The sequence below is a fragment of the Bos grunniens genome, chromosome X (genome assembly GCF_055505025.1).
Source record: "Bos grunniens cultivar Pamir isolate PY7600 chromosome X, Bosgru_T2T1.0, whole genome shotgun sequence".
Classification (NCBI taxonomy): Eukaryota; Metazoa; Chordata; class Mammalia; order Artiodactyla; family Bovidae; genus Bos; species Bos grunniens.
Window position 1 is genome coordinate 71,411,959 of NC_141194.1, and position 17,535 is coordinate 71,429,493.

The 17,535-nt window shown below is 35.4% G+C and overlaps 1 protein-coding gene across 9 annotated transcripts in view; it reads right to left on the bottom strand.

Annotated features, from left to right (window-relative positions):
- BRWD3 (bromodomain and WD repeat domain containing 3) overlaps positions 1 to 17,535 on the bottom strand; it is a 156,926-nt gene that overhangs the window by 38,916 nt on the left and 100,475 nt on the right. For 7 of the 9 annotated variants that reach the window (XM_086389869.1, XM_086389868.1, XM_086389873.1 and 4 more), the window contains 5 exons: positions 16,153 to 16,302; positions 14,175 to 14,251; positions 13,421 to 13,589; positions 11,571 to 11,684; positions 2,729 to 2,836 (listed from right to left, as the gene is read on the bottom strand). In XM_086389869.1, the coding sequence (XP_086245995.1) occupies positions 2,729 to 2,836; positions 11,571 to 11,684; positions 13,421 to 13,589; positions 14,175 to 14,251; positions 16,153 to 16,302 (618 nt within the window). Of the gene's footprint in view, positions 1 to 18; positions 439 to 2,728; positions 2,837 to 11,570; positions 11,685 to 13,420; positions 13,590 to 14,174; positions 14,252 to 16,152; positions 16,303 to 17,535 lie in introns of those variants that run through there. The other 2 variants (XM_086389877.1, XM_086389871.1) reach the window with 2 other exon arrangements.

Here is a 17,535-nt window from a genome sequence, read left to right on the forward strand (position 1 = left end):
TTATTTTAAATACCATCCTTAAACACTGTTATTAATCACATTTAATGATGACAAAACAGAGCCTCATGGGTACAGTGATGTTTTTAGAGTTACACACTTGTATACAGCAGAGCTGGGATTGGAATTCAGATCTTATTCCAAAGTCCAGGGTCTTATTATACCACAAGTAAGTTGACTTCTAAAATTTACTATAAACACAGGGTTAGAATTTAAAATAAGAAATCACACAGGCTCAGTGAACTGCTGCTAGATGCCCAGTAGGCCAGGCTGAGCACTCAGAAATGGCCTTCCTTGGGAGTCAGCATGATCCTGACTCCACCACGACCTTGGTGACCCGAGGCATCTGACTTGCAGGCACTGTGTCCAATGCCACCCAGTCCGAGGATGTGGCTTCATGAGGCTGTGGGCTCTGGGCTGTGAAGACAAACCCCACACATCCTGGTGACAGAAACACCCCATGAGGGCACGTTCTCTCTGATGATTAGTATTTATTTCAGCACTTTGTTAATGTGGTTGTTTTATTTTCCACCTATTGCACTGTTGTGACTTGTTCACCATTATTTGATTTTTGTATGAATAAAAGCTTTGTTACAGGAATCAGCATACTATTTTTTAAACCTAGAGAGAAGGTATTATGGTGACTGAAAGTTGTAAAGTAATTAGCTTCCAATTAAAATAAATAAATTTAAAAAATAATAATAATAAAAAAAGAAAATGTGATCAGGTGTCAAATATAAATGTATAAAAGCCAAAAAAAAAAAAAAAGAAAACATATGGTTTATTCATTCCTATAATTCTAAAAAAAATCTTATTTTTCACCTAATTCACAATAGATGTTAGCACCCCTATTTCCCAGGAGATGATTATGTAAAGCTCACTTTATATTTTAGTAACTTATAGCCTTAATACAATTTTTAGAAGTGCCTAAATCTTTATTTCAATAAATACACACATTGTCTCTTCTATCCTTCCTGTTAAGCATCATTACAAAACAACTAAAGAATGTGCTAATCATTATAATTGCACTCATCTCCCATACTAGTACGGTCATGCTTAAAATCTTGCATGCTAGGCTTCAGCATTACGTGAACCAAGAACTTCCAGATGTTCAAGCTGGATTTAGAAAAGGAAGAGGAACCAGAGACCAAATTGCCAACATTCACTGGATTATAGAGAAAGCCAGGGAATTACAAAAAAAAACCATCTACCTCTGTTTCAATGACTATGTCAAAGCTTTTGACTGTGTGGATCATAATAAACTGTGGAAAGCTCTTAAAGAGATGGGAATACCAAACCATCTCACCTGTCTCCTGAGAAACCTGTATGCATGTCAAGAAGCAACAGTTGGAATCCTGTATGGAACAACTGATAGGTTCAAGATTGAAAAAGGAGTACAACAGGGCTGTCTGCTGTTACCCTGTTGGAGTAATCTATATGTTGAGCACATCATGAGAAATACCAGGCTGGATGAGTTACAAGCTGGAATCAAGATGGGCAGGAGAAACATCAACAACTTCAGATATGCGGATGATATCACTCTAATGGCAGAAAGTGAAGAGAAACTAATGAGCCTCTTGATGAGGGTGAAGGAAGAGAGTGAAAGAGCTGGCTTAAAAATAAATATTAAAAAAACTAAGATCATAGAATCTAGCCCCATTACTTCATGGCAAATATAGAGGGAAAGGTGGAAGTAGTGACAGATTTCCCCTTCTTGGGCTCTAAAATGATTGTAGATGATGACTGCAGCCATGAAATCAGAAGAAATTTGCTTCTTGACAGGAAAGCTATGACAAACCTAGACAGTACGTTGAAAAGCAGAGACATTACTCTGCTGACAAAGGTCCGTACAGTCAAGGCTATGATCTTCCCAGTGGTCATGTACAGTTATGAGAGCTGGACCATAAAGAAGATGGAGCATCAAAAAAATTGATGCCTTCGAACTACAGTCCTGGAGAAGACTCCTGAGAGTCCCATGGACAGCAAGGAGATCAAACCAGTCAATCTTAAGGGAAATCAACCCTGAATACTCATTAGAAGGATTGATGCTGAAATTGAAATTCCACTATTTTGGTCATCTGATGTGAATAGCTGTCTCACTGGAAAAGTCCCTGATGCTGGGAAAGATCAAGAGCAGAATGAAAAGAGGTCATCAGAGGATGACATGGTTGGATGGTATCACCAGTGCAATGGACTTGAACTTGGGCAAACTTTGGGAGATGGTGAGGGATAGACAGCCCTGGCATGCTGCCATCATCCATGAGGTCACAAAATGTTGGACACAACTGGGCGACAGAACAACAATAACCACAAAGTTATAGGTTTCTTAGGATTTATGATATTTACTATATCCTAAAGCTGCCAGAATCTTGAGGGTGTCTGTGGTCCACACATGCAGTCAATTTATAGAGCCTTCAGAAAGCACAAAGCTGCTAAGGAAAATATCCACATCATGGAACTACTGCACTGCTCGAAGTACATGGTATACACCAGAGAACCTGAAGCCTGAAGGAAATTAGGTCAAATAAAGACAACAGGTGACATACAAATTCCAGGAAACAAAATGCGGCCCACAACATTCAGCTGTACAGGAGTATGGTACAGTATGGTACACCTTATCCTGGGCATACAATCAACACTGAAATATCCAGAAACTGAGAATAAGCATACAGGAAAGTAACTTAATTCCAAGATACTTCAAGTACACAGCTTATTAATTTGGCAAACTTACCCTGAGATCCATTTTATTCCATGGCTGTTTTTGTAAATTAACGCTGTATGTTTTTGATTTTCTTACAGCCCGTACATAAGCTTCATGTCCTTGCCTAAAATATATAAGCTAAAACAAAAAAGAATGAGTTATTAAACAGCAGCATCCCATTTAGCCACTCTATACATCCCAATATATTCCCACAAATGTCCTCTTCGATTAACAAAATATGTAATTCTAATTTTGAAAAAAAAAAAAAAATATACAATAAAGTTACTTGTCAGCGTCAAATAATGTCCATTCAGTACTTACACCTATGCAGCCCTGCACTAAGCACTGCATAATAAAAACAGAGAGAAAGTGAAAGTTGCTCAGTCGTGCCCAACTCTTTGAAACCCTGTGGACTATACAGTCTACGGAATTCTCTAGGCCAGAATACTGGAGTGGGTAACCTTTCCCTTCTCCAGGGGATCTTCCCAACCCAGGGATCGAACCTAGGTCTCCTGCATTTTAGGTGGATTCTTTACCAGCTGAGCCACGAGAGAAGCCCAAGAATACTGGAGTGGGTAGCCTATTCCTTCTCCAGGGGATCTTCCCGACCCAGGAATTGAACTGGGGTCTCCATTGCAGGTGGATTCTTTACCAACTGAGCTTTCAGGGAAGCCCCAAAACACAGTTCTCCTCCATAAATTTCTGAAGAAACAGACTAATGACAAATGTACACAAAAGCAGTCATCTTTTAAAATAATATATTTCAAACTATAACTGACATTCTAAAACATCAACATATTAATAGTGAGCCCATGTATGTGTGTGAACACACATATTTGTTACTGCTGTTCAGTCGCTAAGTTTTGTCTGATTCTTTTGCCACCCCATGGACTGTAGCCCACCAGACTTCTCTCTCCATGTGATCTTCCTGGCAAGAATACTGGAGTAGGTTGCCATTTCTTCCTCCAGGGAATGTTCCCAACTCAGGGATTAAACCTGTGTCTCTTTTGTCTTCTGCACTGACACAGGGGGAGTTCTTTACCACTGAGCCACCTAGGAAGTGTATATATATATATATAAAAGTGTATGTGTGTGTGTGTGTGTGTGTGTGTGTGTGTGTGTTAGTCATTCAGTCGTGTCCAACTCTTTGTGATCCCATGGTCTGTAGCCCATCAGGCTCCTCTGTTCATGGAATTCTCCAGGCAAGAATACTAGAGTGGAAAAAATAGAAACAGAAAAGGAAACAGTCCCATTCACCATTGCAACAAAAAGAATAAAATACTTAGGAATAAAGGTACATAAAGAAACAAAAGATGATGAAAGAAAGAAAGAAATCAAAGATGACAAAAATAGATGGAGAAATATACCATGTTTGTGGATTGGAAGAATCAATATAGTGAAAATGAATATACTACACAAAGCAATCTATAGTTTCAATGCAATTCCTATCAAGCTACCAGTAGTATTTTTCACAGAACTACAACAAATAATTTCACAATTTGTATGGAAACACAAACAACCTTGAATAGCCAAAGCAATCTTGAGGAAAAAAAATTGGAACTGGAGGAGTCAAGCTTCCTTACTTCAGACTATATGACAAACATACAGTCATCAAGACAGTATGGTACTGGCACAAAGGCAGAACTATAGATCAATGGAACAAAATAGAAAGCCCAGAGAGAAATCCGTGCACCTATGGACTCCTTATCTTTGACAAAGGAGGGGAAAATATACAATGGAGAAAAGACAATCTCTTTAACAAGTGGTGCTGGGAAAACTGGTCAACCATGTGTAGAAGAATGAAACTAGAACACTGTCTAACACCATGCAGAAAGATAAACTCAAAATTGAGTAAAGATCTAAATGTAAGGCCAGAAACTATAAAACTCCTAGAGGAAAATATAGGCAGAACACTCTCTGACATAAATCACATCAAGGTCCTCTATGACTCCCCTCCCAGAGTAATGGAAATAAAAACAAAAATAAACAAATGGGACCTAATTAAACTTAAAAGCTTTTTCACAACAAAGGCAACTATAAGCAAGGTGAAAAGACAGCCTTCAGGATGGGACAAATAGTAAATGAAACAACTGACAAAGAATTAATCTCCAAAATATACAAGTAGCTCATGCAGCTCAATACCAGAAAAATAAACAGCCCAATCAAAAAGTGGGCAAAAGACTTAGACAGACATTTCTCCAAAGAAGATACAGATGTCTAATAAACACATGAAAAGATGCTCAACATCACTCATTATTAGAGAAATGTAAATCAAAACCACAATGAGGTATCATCTCATGCTGGTCAGAATGGCCACCATCAAAAAGTCTACAAACAATAAATGCTGGAGAGGGTGTGGAGAAAAGGGAACCCTCTTACACTGTTGGCGAGAATGCAAAGTGGCAAAGCCAATATAGAGAACAGTATGGAGATTCCTTAAAAAACTGGAAATAGAACTGCCATATGAGCCAGCAATCCCACTGCTGGGCATACACATCAAGGAAACCAGAATTGAAAGAGACACGTGTACCCCAATGTTCACTGCAGCACTATTTACAATAGCTAGGACATGGAAAGCAACCTAGATGTCTATCAGCAGACAAATGGATAAGGAAGCTGTACATACATATACACAATGGAATATTACTCAGCTATAAAAAAAGAACACATTTGAGTCAGTTCTAATGAGGTGGATGAGACTAGAGCCTATTACACAGAGTGAAGTAAGTCAGATAGAGAAATACCAATACAGTATATTAACACATATATATGGAATTTAGAAAGATGGTAATGATGATCCTATATGCTAGGCAGCAGAAGAGACACAGATGTAAAGAACAGACTTTTGGACTATGTGGGAGAAGGAGAGGGTGGGATGATATGATAGAATAGCATTGAAACATGTATATTACCATAATGACCAGTGCACGTTTGATTCATGAAGCAGAGAAGCTGGTGCTCTGGGACAATCCAGAGGGATAGGGTGAGGAGGAAGGTGGGAGCAGGGGGGGTGGTTCAGGATGGTGGGACACATATGCACCTGTGGCTGATTCATGTCGTTGTATGGCAAAAACCGCCATAATATTGTAAAGTAATTATTCCCCAACTAAAAATTATAAAAAAAAAAAAAAAAAAAAGAATACTAGTGTGGGTAGCTACTCCCTTCTCCAGGGGATCTTTCCAACCCAGGGATTCAACCAGGGTCTCCTGCACTGTAGGCAGATTTTTTTTTTACCATCTGAGTCAACAGGGAAGCCTGTCTCTGTGTGTGTATACCACAGTCTACTGCTAAATACAGTAATTTCCCAATTAAAATTGTTCTTTTTCAAAAATTAACATTAGAACTGGCATAGTATGAAAGAAAAATTAATCCAAGTGTTTGGTAAAACCCTTTGCCTCCTTAAGACAGCATTCACTATCATATAGATTCATTAAAAAAGTTTCTTTCCCACAGTAAGTCTTTTTTCAACCTCACACCCTACTGACAGGTTTGAATCACCTCCCAACCACAAAAGTCTTAGTTTCCTTTAAAGCTAGGAATACTAGATCTGACTAAACAATCAGCAAACATTTCACAAGTAAGTGCCACTCTGGATACAGTTTATTGTCCCAAGCATGTGCCCACCAGGGTAGAACAATGCCAGAGTGAATGGCCTTGCACAGTATTGGTCCTCAAATACCCCTGGGGGCACTCTGTACCTGAGAAGCTAAAGAACAGCTTGCATGTAAAATAGGTAAGTAGGTCTACCCTTCTTGTACACGTAGCTACTTCCTAACAGCAGACCCATTTTGGAGAAGTTTTTCCCATTCTACTTCATTGATTTATTATTACTCCAAACACCTCACAATCATTACACAGAGGCAACTCTAGGGACAGGGAAAAAGTCAGGAGACCTGATTGCTGTTCCTACTACCTTTATAGGCCATGTGACTCTGGTCTTTCACATGCTCACCTATCAAATGAAGAGAACATTCTGTTGCCAGCTGTGTTTTAAAGATTGATAACAATAACAAGAGATAGAGAAGCATGCCTCAGGTATTATCCTAAATGCCTTACAAATATCCATTAATTTAATCCTTCTCAGAACCCTATAAGGTAGATACCTTTTATCCCCATTGTACAGTTGAGGAAAGTAGGGCACAGAGAGGTTAAGTAATTAGTCAAAATTTGGTCAAAATCTTATGTTTCATGAACCTCAATGTTCACTGCAGCACAATTTACAATAGTCAGAACATGGAAGCAAACTAAATGCCCATCAACAGTGGGATGGATTAAGAACATGTTGTACATATATGCAATGGAATATTAATCATTTATAAAAAATAATGAAATAATGCCATTTGCAGCAACATGTATGAACCTAGAGATTATACTCAGTGAAGTAAGTCAAACAGAAAGGCAAATATCATATCACTTATTTGTGGAATCTAAAAAAGATACAAATGAACTTATTTACAAAACAGAAGTAAAGTCACAGATACAGAAAACAAACTTATGGTTATCAGGGATAAGGAGGAAATGGATAAATTGGGAAATCAAGACTGACATATACATATACTATGTATAATATAGATAACTAATAAGAACCTACTGCATAGCACAGGAAATACTATTCAGTACTCTGTAATAGCCTATATGTAAAAAGAATCTGATAAGAAAAGTGGATATATGTATAACTGATTCACTTTGCTGTACACTTGAAGCTAACACAACATTGTTAATTAACTATATTCCAATAAAAATTTTTAAAAAGTAAAAAAAAAAAAACATATTTATACAATAATTTTAAAGTGGTGGTAGAGATAAACAGAAGAAAGTAACACAAAAAATACCATACTATAGAGATTTCTAAAATACTCTGACATATATCTATCAACACTAAGTCAGAATTTCTAATAGTTAAAAATAAAGGTAAAATTTTTAAAGGTTTAAATATTAGTATACAAACACAGGGGCTTCCCTGGTGGCTCAGATGGTAAAGAATCTGCCTACAGTGCCAGAACTCAGGTTCAATCCCTGGGTCAGGAAGATGCCCTGGAGAAGGGAATGGCTACCTACTCCAATATTCTTGCCTGGAGAATTCCATGGAAAGAAGAGCCTGGCAGGCTATAGTCCATGGGGTCACAAAGAGAGAGACACAACTGAATGACTAACACACATGCACACATAAACACAACCACAGTGGTTAAGAAAAAAAATTCATTACCATGCTTACCAATAACATGATAAACATGTTATTCAGTTATCCTTTATTGTTTATTTCTGTACTCAACAAATATTGAACAAATATGTATGTATGTACAGGGCACATAATCAAAATAAAATCTTTTCCCTCAAGGATATGGACAGACGTGTAGATACACAATGCATGGCAGAAAGTAATATGTATCATGAGAGAAATAATTTAGATGCGAAAGTTCATGAAGAAGGAGTGGAAGCAAATGGAAAGTAGGGATAACACGCAGAAGAAATTGGTATTTAAGTTAAACCTTGAAAAATGAGCACTTTGAGAGGTAATGATGTGTGGGTAGGAATATTCCAGGCAAAATAATGAAGACTTAACATTTAAAAAGTAATGCTGTCATTAAGAGAATGATTATATAAAAAGTATATTTCTGCCCTTATGAGTTCTTTAAAAACAGTCTTTAATTCACACATTTCATTGTTTGATTCACTTATACACCTTTCCGATTCCCTGAACAACTGTCGTTACCTAACACACATTAATCTTGAAACATATAAGCATGTGCTAAGTTTAATAAAATAGAAGGAAAGGTAAATACATTCCTATAAAAGAGAAAGGAGTCTCAGATCACAGAGTATACAAATTCTTATTCTGTTCTAAGATTAATTCAAAAATATTTCTCCTAAGCTCCCATATAAAAGGCAATAAATACAAGAAACTTGATTTTGGATAGGCCCCTAAAAAGCTCTTCTAACTTTTTTCATACAACATTCCTTCAGAGCAAATATTTGCTCAAAAGTCCAACACATATTAAAAAAAAACCACACTTAGGCAAGGAGACATTTTAATAAAATCAAAACATATTCAGCAAGTAATAGCTTAATTGTAAGGTTACTACTCCACAGCTGTCTCTCAAAGTACCTATAAAAGACAATTATAGAAATGTTTGGTGAAATTGTTATATGGCCCAAGACATTTAGAACCATTTCCAAGGTTTTGCTCCTTCTTTGTTACAATGATAATATTACTTTCCTATTATCTGTCTTAAGTTGAAAACTGTGGGTAAACATTTAATGATTCAAAAATGAATGATTAGTCAATGTATCTAATTGACTATACAAGAAACTATACAAGTCAACTAGGGCTCAAAATATAATAACGCTACCATAATTTTTACAAGAAAATCAAATTTTGTCACTGTATAGAATTTAAATCAATTTTTGACTGACCAATCATAAATATGGCTGTTACTCGATCACTGGTTCAGCAGGAAGGCCTTGTTTGTGAAATGACATTCTCCTGAGCACCAAAAGGGGTGATTATCCGCTATAATATTTTCTATCAGGTTGACTATCGGCTTCTTTAAAAAAAATATTAGGATTTGATTAGGATTTAAAACACACTGACGATGAAAAATCAGAAAGAAAAATTAAGGAATCATTCCCATTCAGCACTGGAACAAAAGAATAAAATATCTAGGAATAAACCTACCTAAGGAGACAAAAGAACTGTATACTGAAAACTGAAGACACCGATGCAAGAAATCAAAGACAACATAAACAGATGGAGAGATACTCCATGTTTCTGGGCTGGAAGAATCAATATTGTGAAAATGACTATAGTACCAAATGCAATCTACAGATTCAATGTAATCCCTATCAATTACCAATGGCATTTATTATAGAACTAGAACAAAAAAATTCACAATTCATATGGAAACACAAAAGGTCCTGAACAGCCAAAGAAATCTTGAAAAAGAAGAATGGAGCTGGAGGAATCAACCTTTCTTACTTCAGACACTACCTCAAAGCTACAGCCATCAAGACAGTATGGTACTGGCACAAAAATAGAAATACAGACCAATAGAAAAAGATAGAAAGCCCAGAGATAAGCCCATGCACCTATGTGTACCTTATTTTTGACAAAGGAGGCAAGAATATACAATGGGACAAAGATAGCCTCTTCAGTGAGTGGTGCTGGGAAAACTGGACAGCTATTTGTAAAAGGGTGAATTTAGAATACTTCTTAACACCATACACAAAGATAAATTCAAAATGGATTAAAGATCTAAATGTAAGACCAGAAATGATTAAACTCTTAGAGGAAAACATAGGCAGAACCCTCTATGACATAAATCACAGCAAGGTCCTCTATGACTCACCTCCAGAGTAATGGAAATATAAAACAAAAATAAACAAGTGGTACCTAATTAAACTTAAAAGCTTTTGCATAGCAAAAGAAACTATAAACAAGGTGAAAAGGCAACCCTAAGAATGGGAGAAAATAATAGCAAATGAAACAACTGACAAACAATTAATTTCCAAAGCATACAAGCAGCTCATACAACTTAATACCAGAAAAACAAACAATCCAATAAAAAAGTGGGCAAAAGACCTAAACAGATATTTCTCCAAAGCACACATATATGTGTATGATAACAAACACATAAAAAGATGCTCAACATTGCTCATTATTAGAGAAATGCAAATCAAAACTATAAAGGGATATCACCTCACACTGATCAGAATGGCCATCATCAAAAAGTCTACAAACAACAAGTGCTGGAGAGGGTGTGGAGAAGAGGGAATCCTCTTACACTGTTGGTGGGAATGCAAACTGGTACAGCCACTATGGAGAACAGTATAGAGATTCCTTTAAAATCTAGGAATAAAACTACCATATGAGGCAGCAACACAACTACTATGCATATACCCTGAGGAAACCAAAATTGAAAAGACACATAAACCCCAATGTTCACTGTAGCACTATTTACAATAGCTAGAACTTGGAAGCAACCTAGATGTCCATTGACATATGAATGGATAAAGAACCTGTGGTACATATATATAATGGAATATTACTCAACTATAGAAAGGAAAGAATCTGAGTCAGTTCTAATAAGGTGGATGAACCTAGGATGAACCTGTTATACAAAGTGAAGTAAGTCAGAAAGAGAAAAGCAAATATCGTATACAAAGACATATTTATGAAATCTAGAAAGATGGTACTGATGAAATTATTTACAGGGCAGCAATGGAGACTTACAGACATGGTGTAGGGGAAGGAGAAGGTGGACTCTATGGAGACAGTGACATGGAAGCTTATTATTACCATTTGTAAAAATGATACCCACTGGGAATTTGCTGTATGACTCAGGGAACTCAAACCAGGGTTCTGTAACAAACCAGAGGGGTGGGGTGGGGTGGGGAGGGAGATGGGAAGGAGGTTCAAGAGGGAGGGGATATATGTATACCTATGGCTGATTCATGTTAACATTTGGCAGAAATCAATACAATTCTATAAAGCAATTACCCTTCAATAAAAAATAAATAAATATTAAAAAAAAAACTTAGGACTTGATTAGGATTCAAAATACCACTCAATTCAACTATGGGGCAATTAAGATAAAAACAAAGAAAATTATGTTCATGGCATCACAAGCCAATCAATTTATCTCAATGTTCATTGAGCACACATGAAATTAAAGACTCTGTGTCAGGTCCTACAAAGGACACAAAAATTAGTAAGATTCAGTCATTGTACACAAGAAATATATAATTGAGCAGCACACTTAAGATGGCATACATATAACTATGATAGAATTGAGAATATAAATAACCTAAGACTGATTAAAGTGAGTGCTCTTGAGATTACAAGATAAAAATGTTACAATAGGAAACAATTACCTCATCTCCCATCTGTGGGACAAATGGTGAACGTCGTGGTATGGTATCCAAGATCCACTGAGGGGCAAACCATTCTTCATTGGGCTCTCCTGCCATAGAAACTAGTCCTCCTTTCTAAAATAGAGTTCACAAATTTATAAACTTTAATATATGAACAGTTACAGGAAAAATCGCAAGTAGAAAATGGTAAAAAAAAAATCAGGTTATAATAAAACAAAATATATACATTTTAAACATTTTAATTACCAATTAATTATTGACAACTTTTGTACCAATAAAACAGTCAAGTGAGTAACCTGTTGCTCAATTTTGGTTGACAGATAATATGACACTATATACTATCTAAAAACCATAAATGTCACTCTTCATGCCCCTGCTGCTGCTGTTGCTGCTAAGTCGCTTCAGTCATGTCCAACTCTGTGCGACCCCATAGACGGCAACCCACCAGGCTCCCCCGTCCCTGGGATTCTCCAGGCAAGAACACTGGAGTAGGTTGCCATTTCCTTCTCCAATGCATGAAAGTGAAAAGTGAAAGTGAAGTCGCTCAGTCGTGTCCGACTCTTAGTGATCCTGTGGACTGTAGCCTACCAAGCTCCTCTGTCCATGGGATTTTCCAGGCAAGAGTACTGGAGTGGGGTGCCATTGCCTTCTCCATCATGCCCCTAGTATATCATATAAATTCAAACACAAGTAACACAATAACTTTTTGCCAAGAAAATGGTGACCATCAAGAAGATAATTCTATTTACTAAAGCAAGAAGTTAGAGCATGCACATATGCATATTTAAATTAGTATTCAAAGAATTACGTGGATTAAGTTTTTATATCATTCAAATGAAATTATAGTGGAGAAAAATCCATCACTGGGGTGAAATAAAAACACAAAGAAATATAAGAGCCCTACAGGATTTACAACATCCTTCCATTTTACAAGTCAACAATGTATAGAAATGTATTACTCAAAACATTGACAAGAATAATCCTTTCATACTATAGTAGCTTATTTAAAACTCTACTACATTTTAATAAACTGTTAATATGTTTTAATTTATTAATTAAAATAATTAAAATATTCTAGCTTCTACTTTCAAAAATTTCAAAAGGTCTTTACATTTCAAAGTCATTATATATAATTTTACTTAGTTTCTCAGATGGGATATTATTTTTAGAGAAATGTGAAGTGTTATTGCTAAATATTTAAGTGAAAGAAAGTGAGTGTTAGTTGCTCAGTCATGCCCAACTTTTTGTGACCACATGGACTTGGGTCCAACAGGATCCTCTGTCCATGGAATTCTTCAGGCAAGAATACTGGAGTGGGTAGCCATTCCCTTCGCCAGGGTATCTTCCAGACCCAGGGATCAAACCCCGGTCTCCTGCATTGCAGGCAGATTCTTTATCATCTGGGCCACTGTGCTGTGTGCTTAGTTTGACTCTTTGTGACCCCATGGACTGTAGCCCACCAGGCTCCTCAGGCTCCTCTGTCTATAAGGATTCTCCAGGCAAGAATACTGGAGTGAGCAGCCATGCCCTCCTTCAGGGGATCTTCCCAAACCAGGGATTGAACCCAGGTCTCCTGCAGTGTAGGTAGATTCTTTACCGTCTGAGCCACCAGGGAATCCCAGGAATATTGGAGTGGGTAGACTATCCATTCTCCAGGGGATATTTCCAACTCAGGAATTGAACTGGGGTCTCCTGCATTGGAGGTGGACTCTTTACCAGCTGAGCTACCAGGGAAGCCTATATGAGCGACTAGGGAAGCCCAAATACAAATATTTAAATATCAAAGACAAAATCAACAACCAAAAAAAAAAAAAAAAAACACAAAACAAAAAACATGTAAACTCACAAACCTTCTTTCTAGTCTGTTTAGGCTTCTTCTGCCTTTCTTCAAGTGACTTCAAATTTTCCTCCTCAGAGCTGCTGCATATTTTCTGTGTTGCCTGTCTCGTTTGCCTTTTTGGAGGTTGCAAATTTATTCCAGCATCTGCTGTCCAATCAGAATATTCACTTGATGAATCACTGTACATAAATCAAAATTATGAATACATAAGTTTAGAAAAGGAATAGTTTTGCTTCATGATTGAAAGATGATCATTTTGTAATCAAACAGTATTATAAATGACATTGTTTGATTTTGTTCTGACCAAAGACAAAATAAATCAATACAGACTTTTGACCATTACCTAAGTGATTTTAATGAAATGATTCTTGGATAAAGTATAATGCTTAATTTCCCATAACAGTATTTAAAATTCAAAATTCCTGTCCAAACCACAAAAACTTCTTTAAATAAAGATGTTCCTTATCCCTAGAAATGCTTAAATATAGTTGTTTTAACCCTGAAATAAATACAGATAGCCTGCCAAGATGTTGAATCTTGGATTTATAAAGAATCTTACTTTAGGGATGAGGGAACTAAATTCTATGTGCAAAAAGATATTGGTAGAGCCAGGATAACACAACAGATCTCTGGGCTTCCAACCTAGTACTCTTTTTACTATAAATACTATTTTAACTGGATTTACCCAATTTCTATAAGAACATACATAATTTCACATTAAAACCATCAAATAATTTTGACCAAATCAAAACCATTAAAACTACCTGGAGGAACTTTCACTTTGCCATTCAATAACAGGATCCTCTATAGAAGCATCACTTGTGCCAACCGTTTCATCTTCCTGGAAGAAAGAGCCAGCAATTGAGATATATGGTTATTATTAACTAGTATTAATTAGCATGTTCTATTTGTTTCATAAAACGTTTTGTATTCTTCCCTCCAAAAAAAAAAGTTCTGGTTAAAATGTACATAATCATTATTCTATATAACTCACAACTAAGCCTACCAAGTATTTAAAGATTTCTAGCATCTACTATTTTATTGATATGAGGCATCTATTATTATTTCAAAGGTTCAGTAGATTCCTTAAGAATCCCAAATATAACTCTCTTAAATTTTGTTAAAATTTTTTTTTCAATTTAAGTATAGCTGATTTACAAGGTTGTGTTAGTTTCAGGTATACAACACAGTGATTCAGTTTTTTTTTTTTAGTTTTCTTTTTTTTTTTTTTTTATTTTTTAACCTTACAATATTGTATTGGTTTTTACCATATATCAAAATGAATCCGCCACAGGTATACATGTGTTCCCCATCCTGAACCCTCCTCCCTGCTCCCTCCCCATACCATCCCTCTGGGTTGTCCCAGTGCACCAGCCCCAAGCATCCAGTATCGTGCATCGAACCTGGACTGGAGACTCGTTTCATACATATACACATATGTTTGTATACATATAAAAATATATTCTTGTTCAGATTCTTTTCTTATAGAAAGCCATTATTTTTTTAAAAAATCTATATAAAAAAGATAAAAATACTTATATGCCTCTACCAAGTTAGCCTAATTACTTTCTATAAAAAAGTTAATAAGCCTTTTATTATATAAGATCTCAAACATACCAAAGTAGAGAAAGTAGATAACACCCTTCTATATACAATCACTAGTTTAGACAGTATCACATTGCCTATTTTATTGTATATATACTCTTACCAACTGCCTCATATCTCAGGGATTATTTTTTGGGGAAAAAAAGCATTTCTACTATAAATATTTATTAAGACCAGGAAACATTTTTAAAGCACAACCACAATTATTATACTAAAAAGACAATATCAATTCCTGATTAAGTGATAATTCTTTGCAGATCAAGATTTTCATGAACAGGGGTAGAGAAGGAGGCATATCATTGATAAGAATTAAAGAACTGTGAATGCTGGGAGAAGAATGGGGGTACCATATATTGTCAGTACATAATGAAGCCTTCATTGTTCATTTAACAATGACAGTTGTTTAAAAGAACAAAACCAAAGGACTGAAGAAGAGAGGAACATGAAGAAAAGAACTGCTATGGTCTTTATTCCATTACCATGAAAAGGGTTAGGTCTGAGAACAATCATTACTCAATAATCTCCATGACGAGTAAAGTCAACAATAACAGAAAACATGTATATCATGATTACCCTGTGAACAAGTTCTGGGACTGTATAACTAGTTATCTCTGTTAATATTTACTTTTTTTCATTTCTAGGCAGATTTCCTCTCACTCTCTTTTCTGTCCCGAAGTCAAACTTTTCCTGGCATATTTGATACCCTCAACCAAGATAATATCTTAGGTACAAATAAGAGAAGATACCTAAAGGAATTCGATATAATGCTCAATTTGCCTACTAAATGCCTTATTAAAGAATAATCCTCTTATAAGAAAGTTAAATAATTTTCTATTAAGGTGACCCTTAAAAGTAAATCCAGATTTTATCAAATTCCTGTTTCTTTTGTGATGTGTAGATCTTCAGCCTTCCATAGACAAAAAGAACTTTGAAAAGGAATCTAGGTATCAAATATTCATTAACTTCTTTGTGATTTTACAAGATCTCAGATATTGACTTCATTGATGGTATCATGTTATTAAATTTAATTGAAAAAGCAATATTGACAAAGCAAAAACAATAAAAAGTAAATCCAAAATGATGATATTAACTGGGAAACAAAAAATTACACTAAATAAATAATAGCAGATATCTAACCTCTGAGGAGCTATCTGAATCTTCCTGTACACCTGAATTTTGACATGATGCTCGTGAATTATGTTCTATGTTGGATCGTGTTTGGTAAGTATGTTGTCGTTTGCGTTGTGTTCTTCGTAAAGACCGCCCATAGCTAGGCTGATAATCACTCTGTACAACAGAAGGAAAACAAATTTAAAAAAATGAAAAGCTCAGTGAATATGTACAAAAGAATATATATAAAGCAAATCAATTGAGCAGGGGTAGAGTAAGAGTGGAGGTGACAGACAGGAATGAATACTCAAAAGAAAACCCAAGATATACTTTTACACTATATTTTTATATAAAATATATTTCATTTCTATATATTTAACCCATTTCCATTAATATTGATTACTTTTCTATTTTGAAAACATTGTGATCAAATTAGACAGTGCTGAAACTTTAAGCTAGAAGAATTTGCCCAGAATTTACATATACCATATTATCTACAAATTATTATAGGGTAAAGCAAGCTATCTATATATTATATATATATATATAATTTTTAATATAACATGTATTTCTTTAGTTCTATAAAAACTACATTCAGTAAACAAGTCAAAATAAAAATGTAATTTTTAACAACTAAAACATAAAACTGTTTTATTCTAAACTTTACAAGTATAAAATATTATTATTGATATATCATATGTCAAACCTATAACCCTAATATGTCATCAGAAGTAAACAATTTTAAATTTCTTATAAATCAGTATCAAGGGCCAGGTCTTTATCTTATGTGTAAATGTTTCTCATTTTCCGTATAAATAAAAATGCTTACAGAGTCAACTCCCCTGTTTATTAGTCTTAGACAAGTCTGATTTCTGATAAATCAGCTTAGCAGGAAAAAAGAATATAAATCATGGATATGAGTTATTCATAATCTCTAAGAAAATAATCTTATCAGAGAATATCAAATAAGCTAATAAAATTTGAATAGAAATTAAGAAAATGGGTATCAAAATGATCTAAGAATATTTAGAGAGTAATATACTACCTAAAACTGTGTTTATTGATACTGAAAGACATTTAAAATTCAGCATCCATCCCCTATATTTGTTTAATAAAATTAAAATCAACCTAGATTTCCCTATTTATCATACTCTTTAGGAGTTACATTTATTAGATCTGGGAACAAAACTATATACTCTTATGTGCCTAGTTTGTTCAACCTCTAAGAACTAGTAAGGGGTTTTCCTATTGTTGTTGTTCAGTTGTTAAGTTGTGTCCAACTCTTTGTGACCCCATGGGCTGTGGACCACCAGGTTTCTTTGTCCATGGGATTTCCCAGGCAAGAATACTGGAGTGGATACCAATGCCCTTCTCCAGGGGTATTTCCAACCCAGGGATGGAACCCATGTC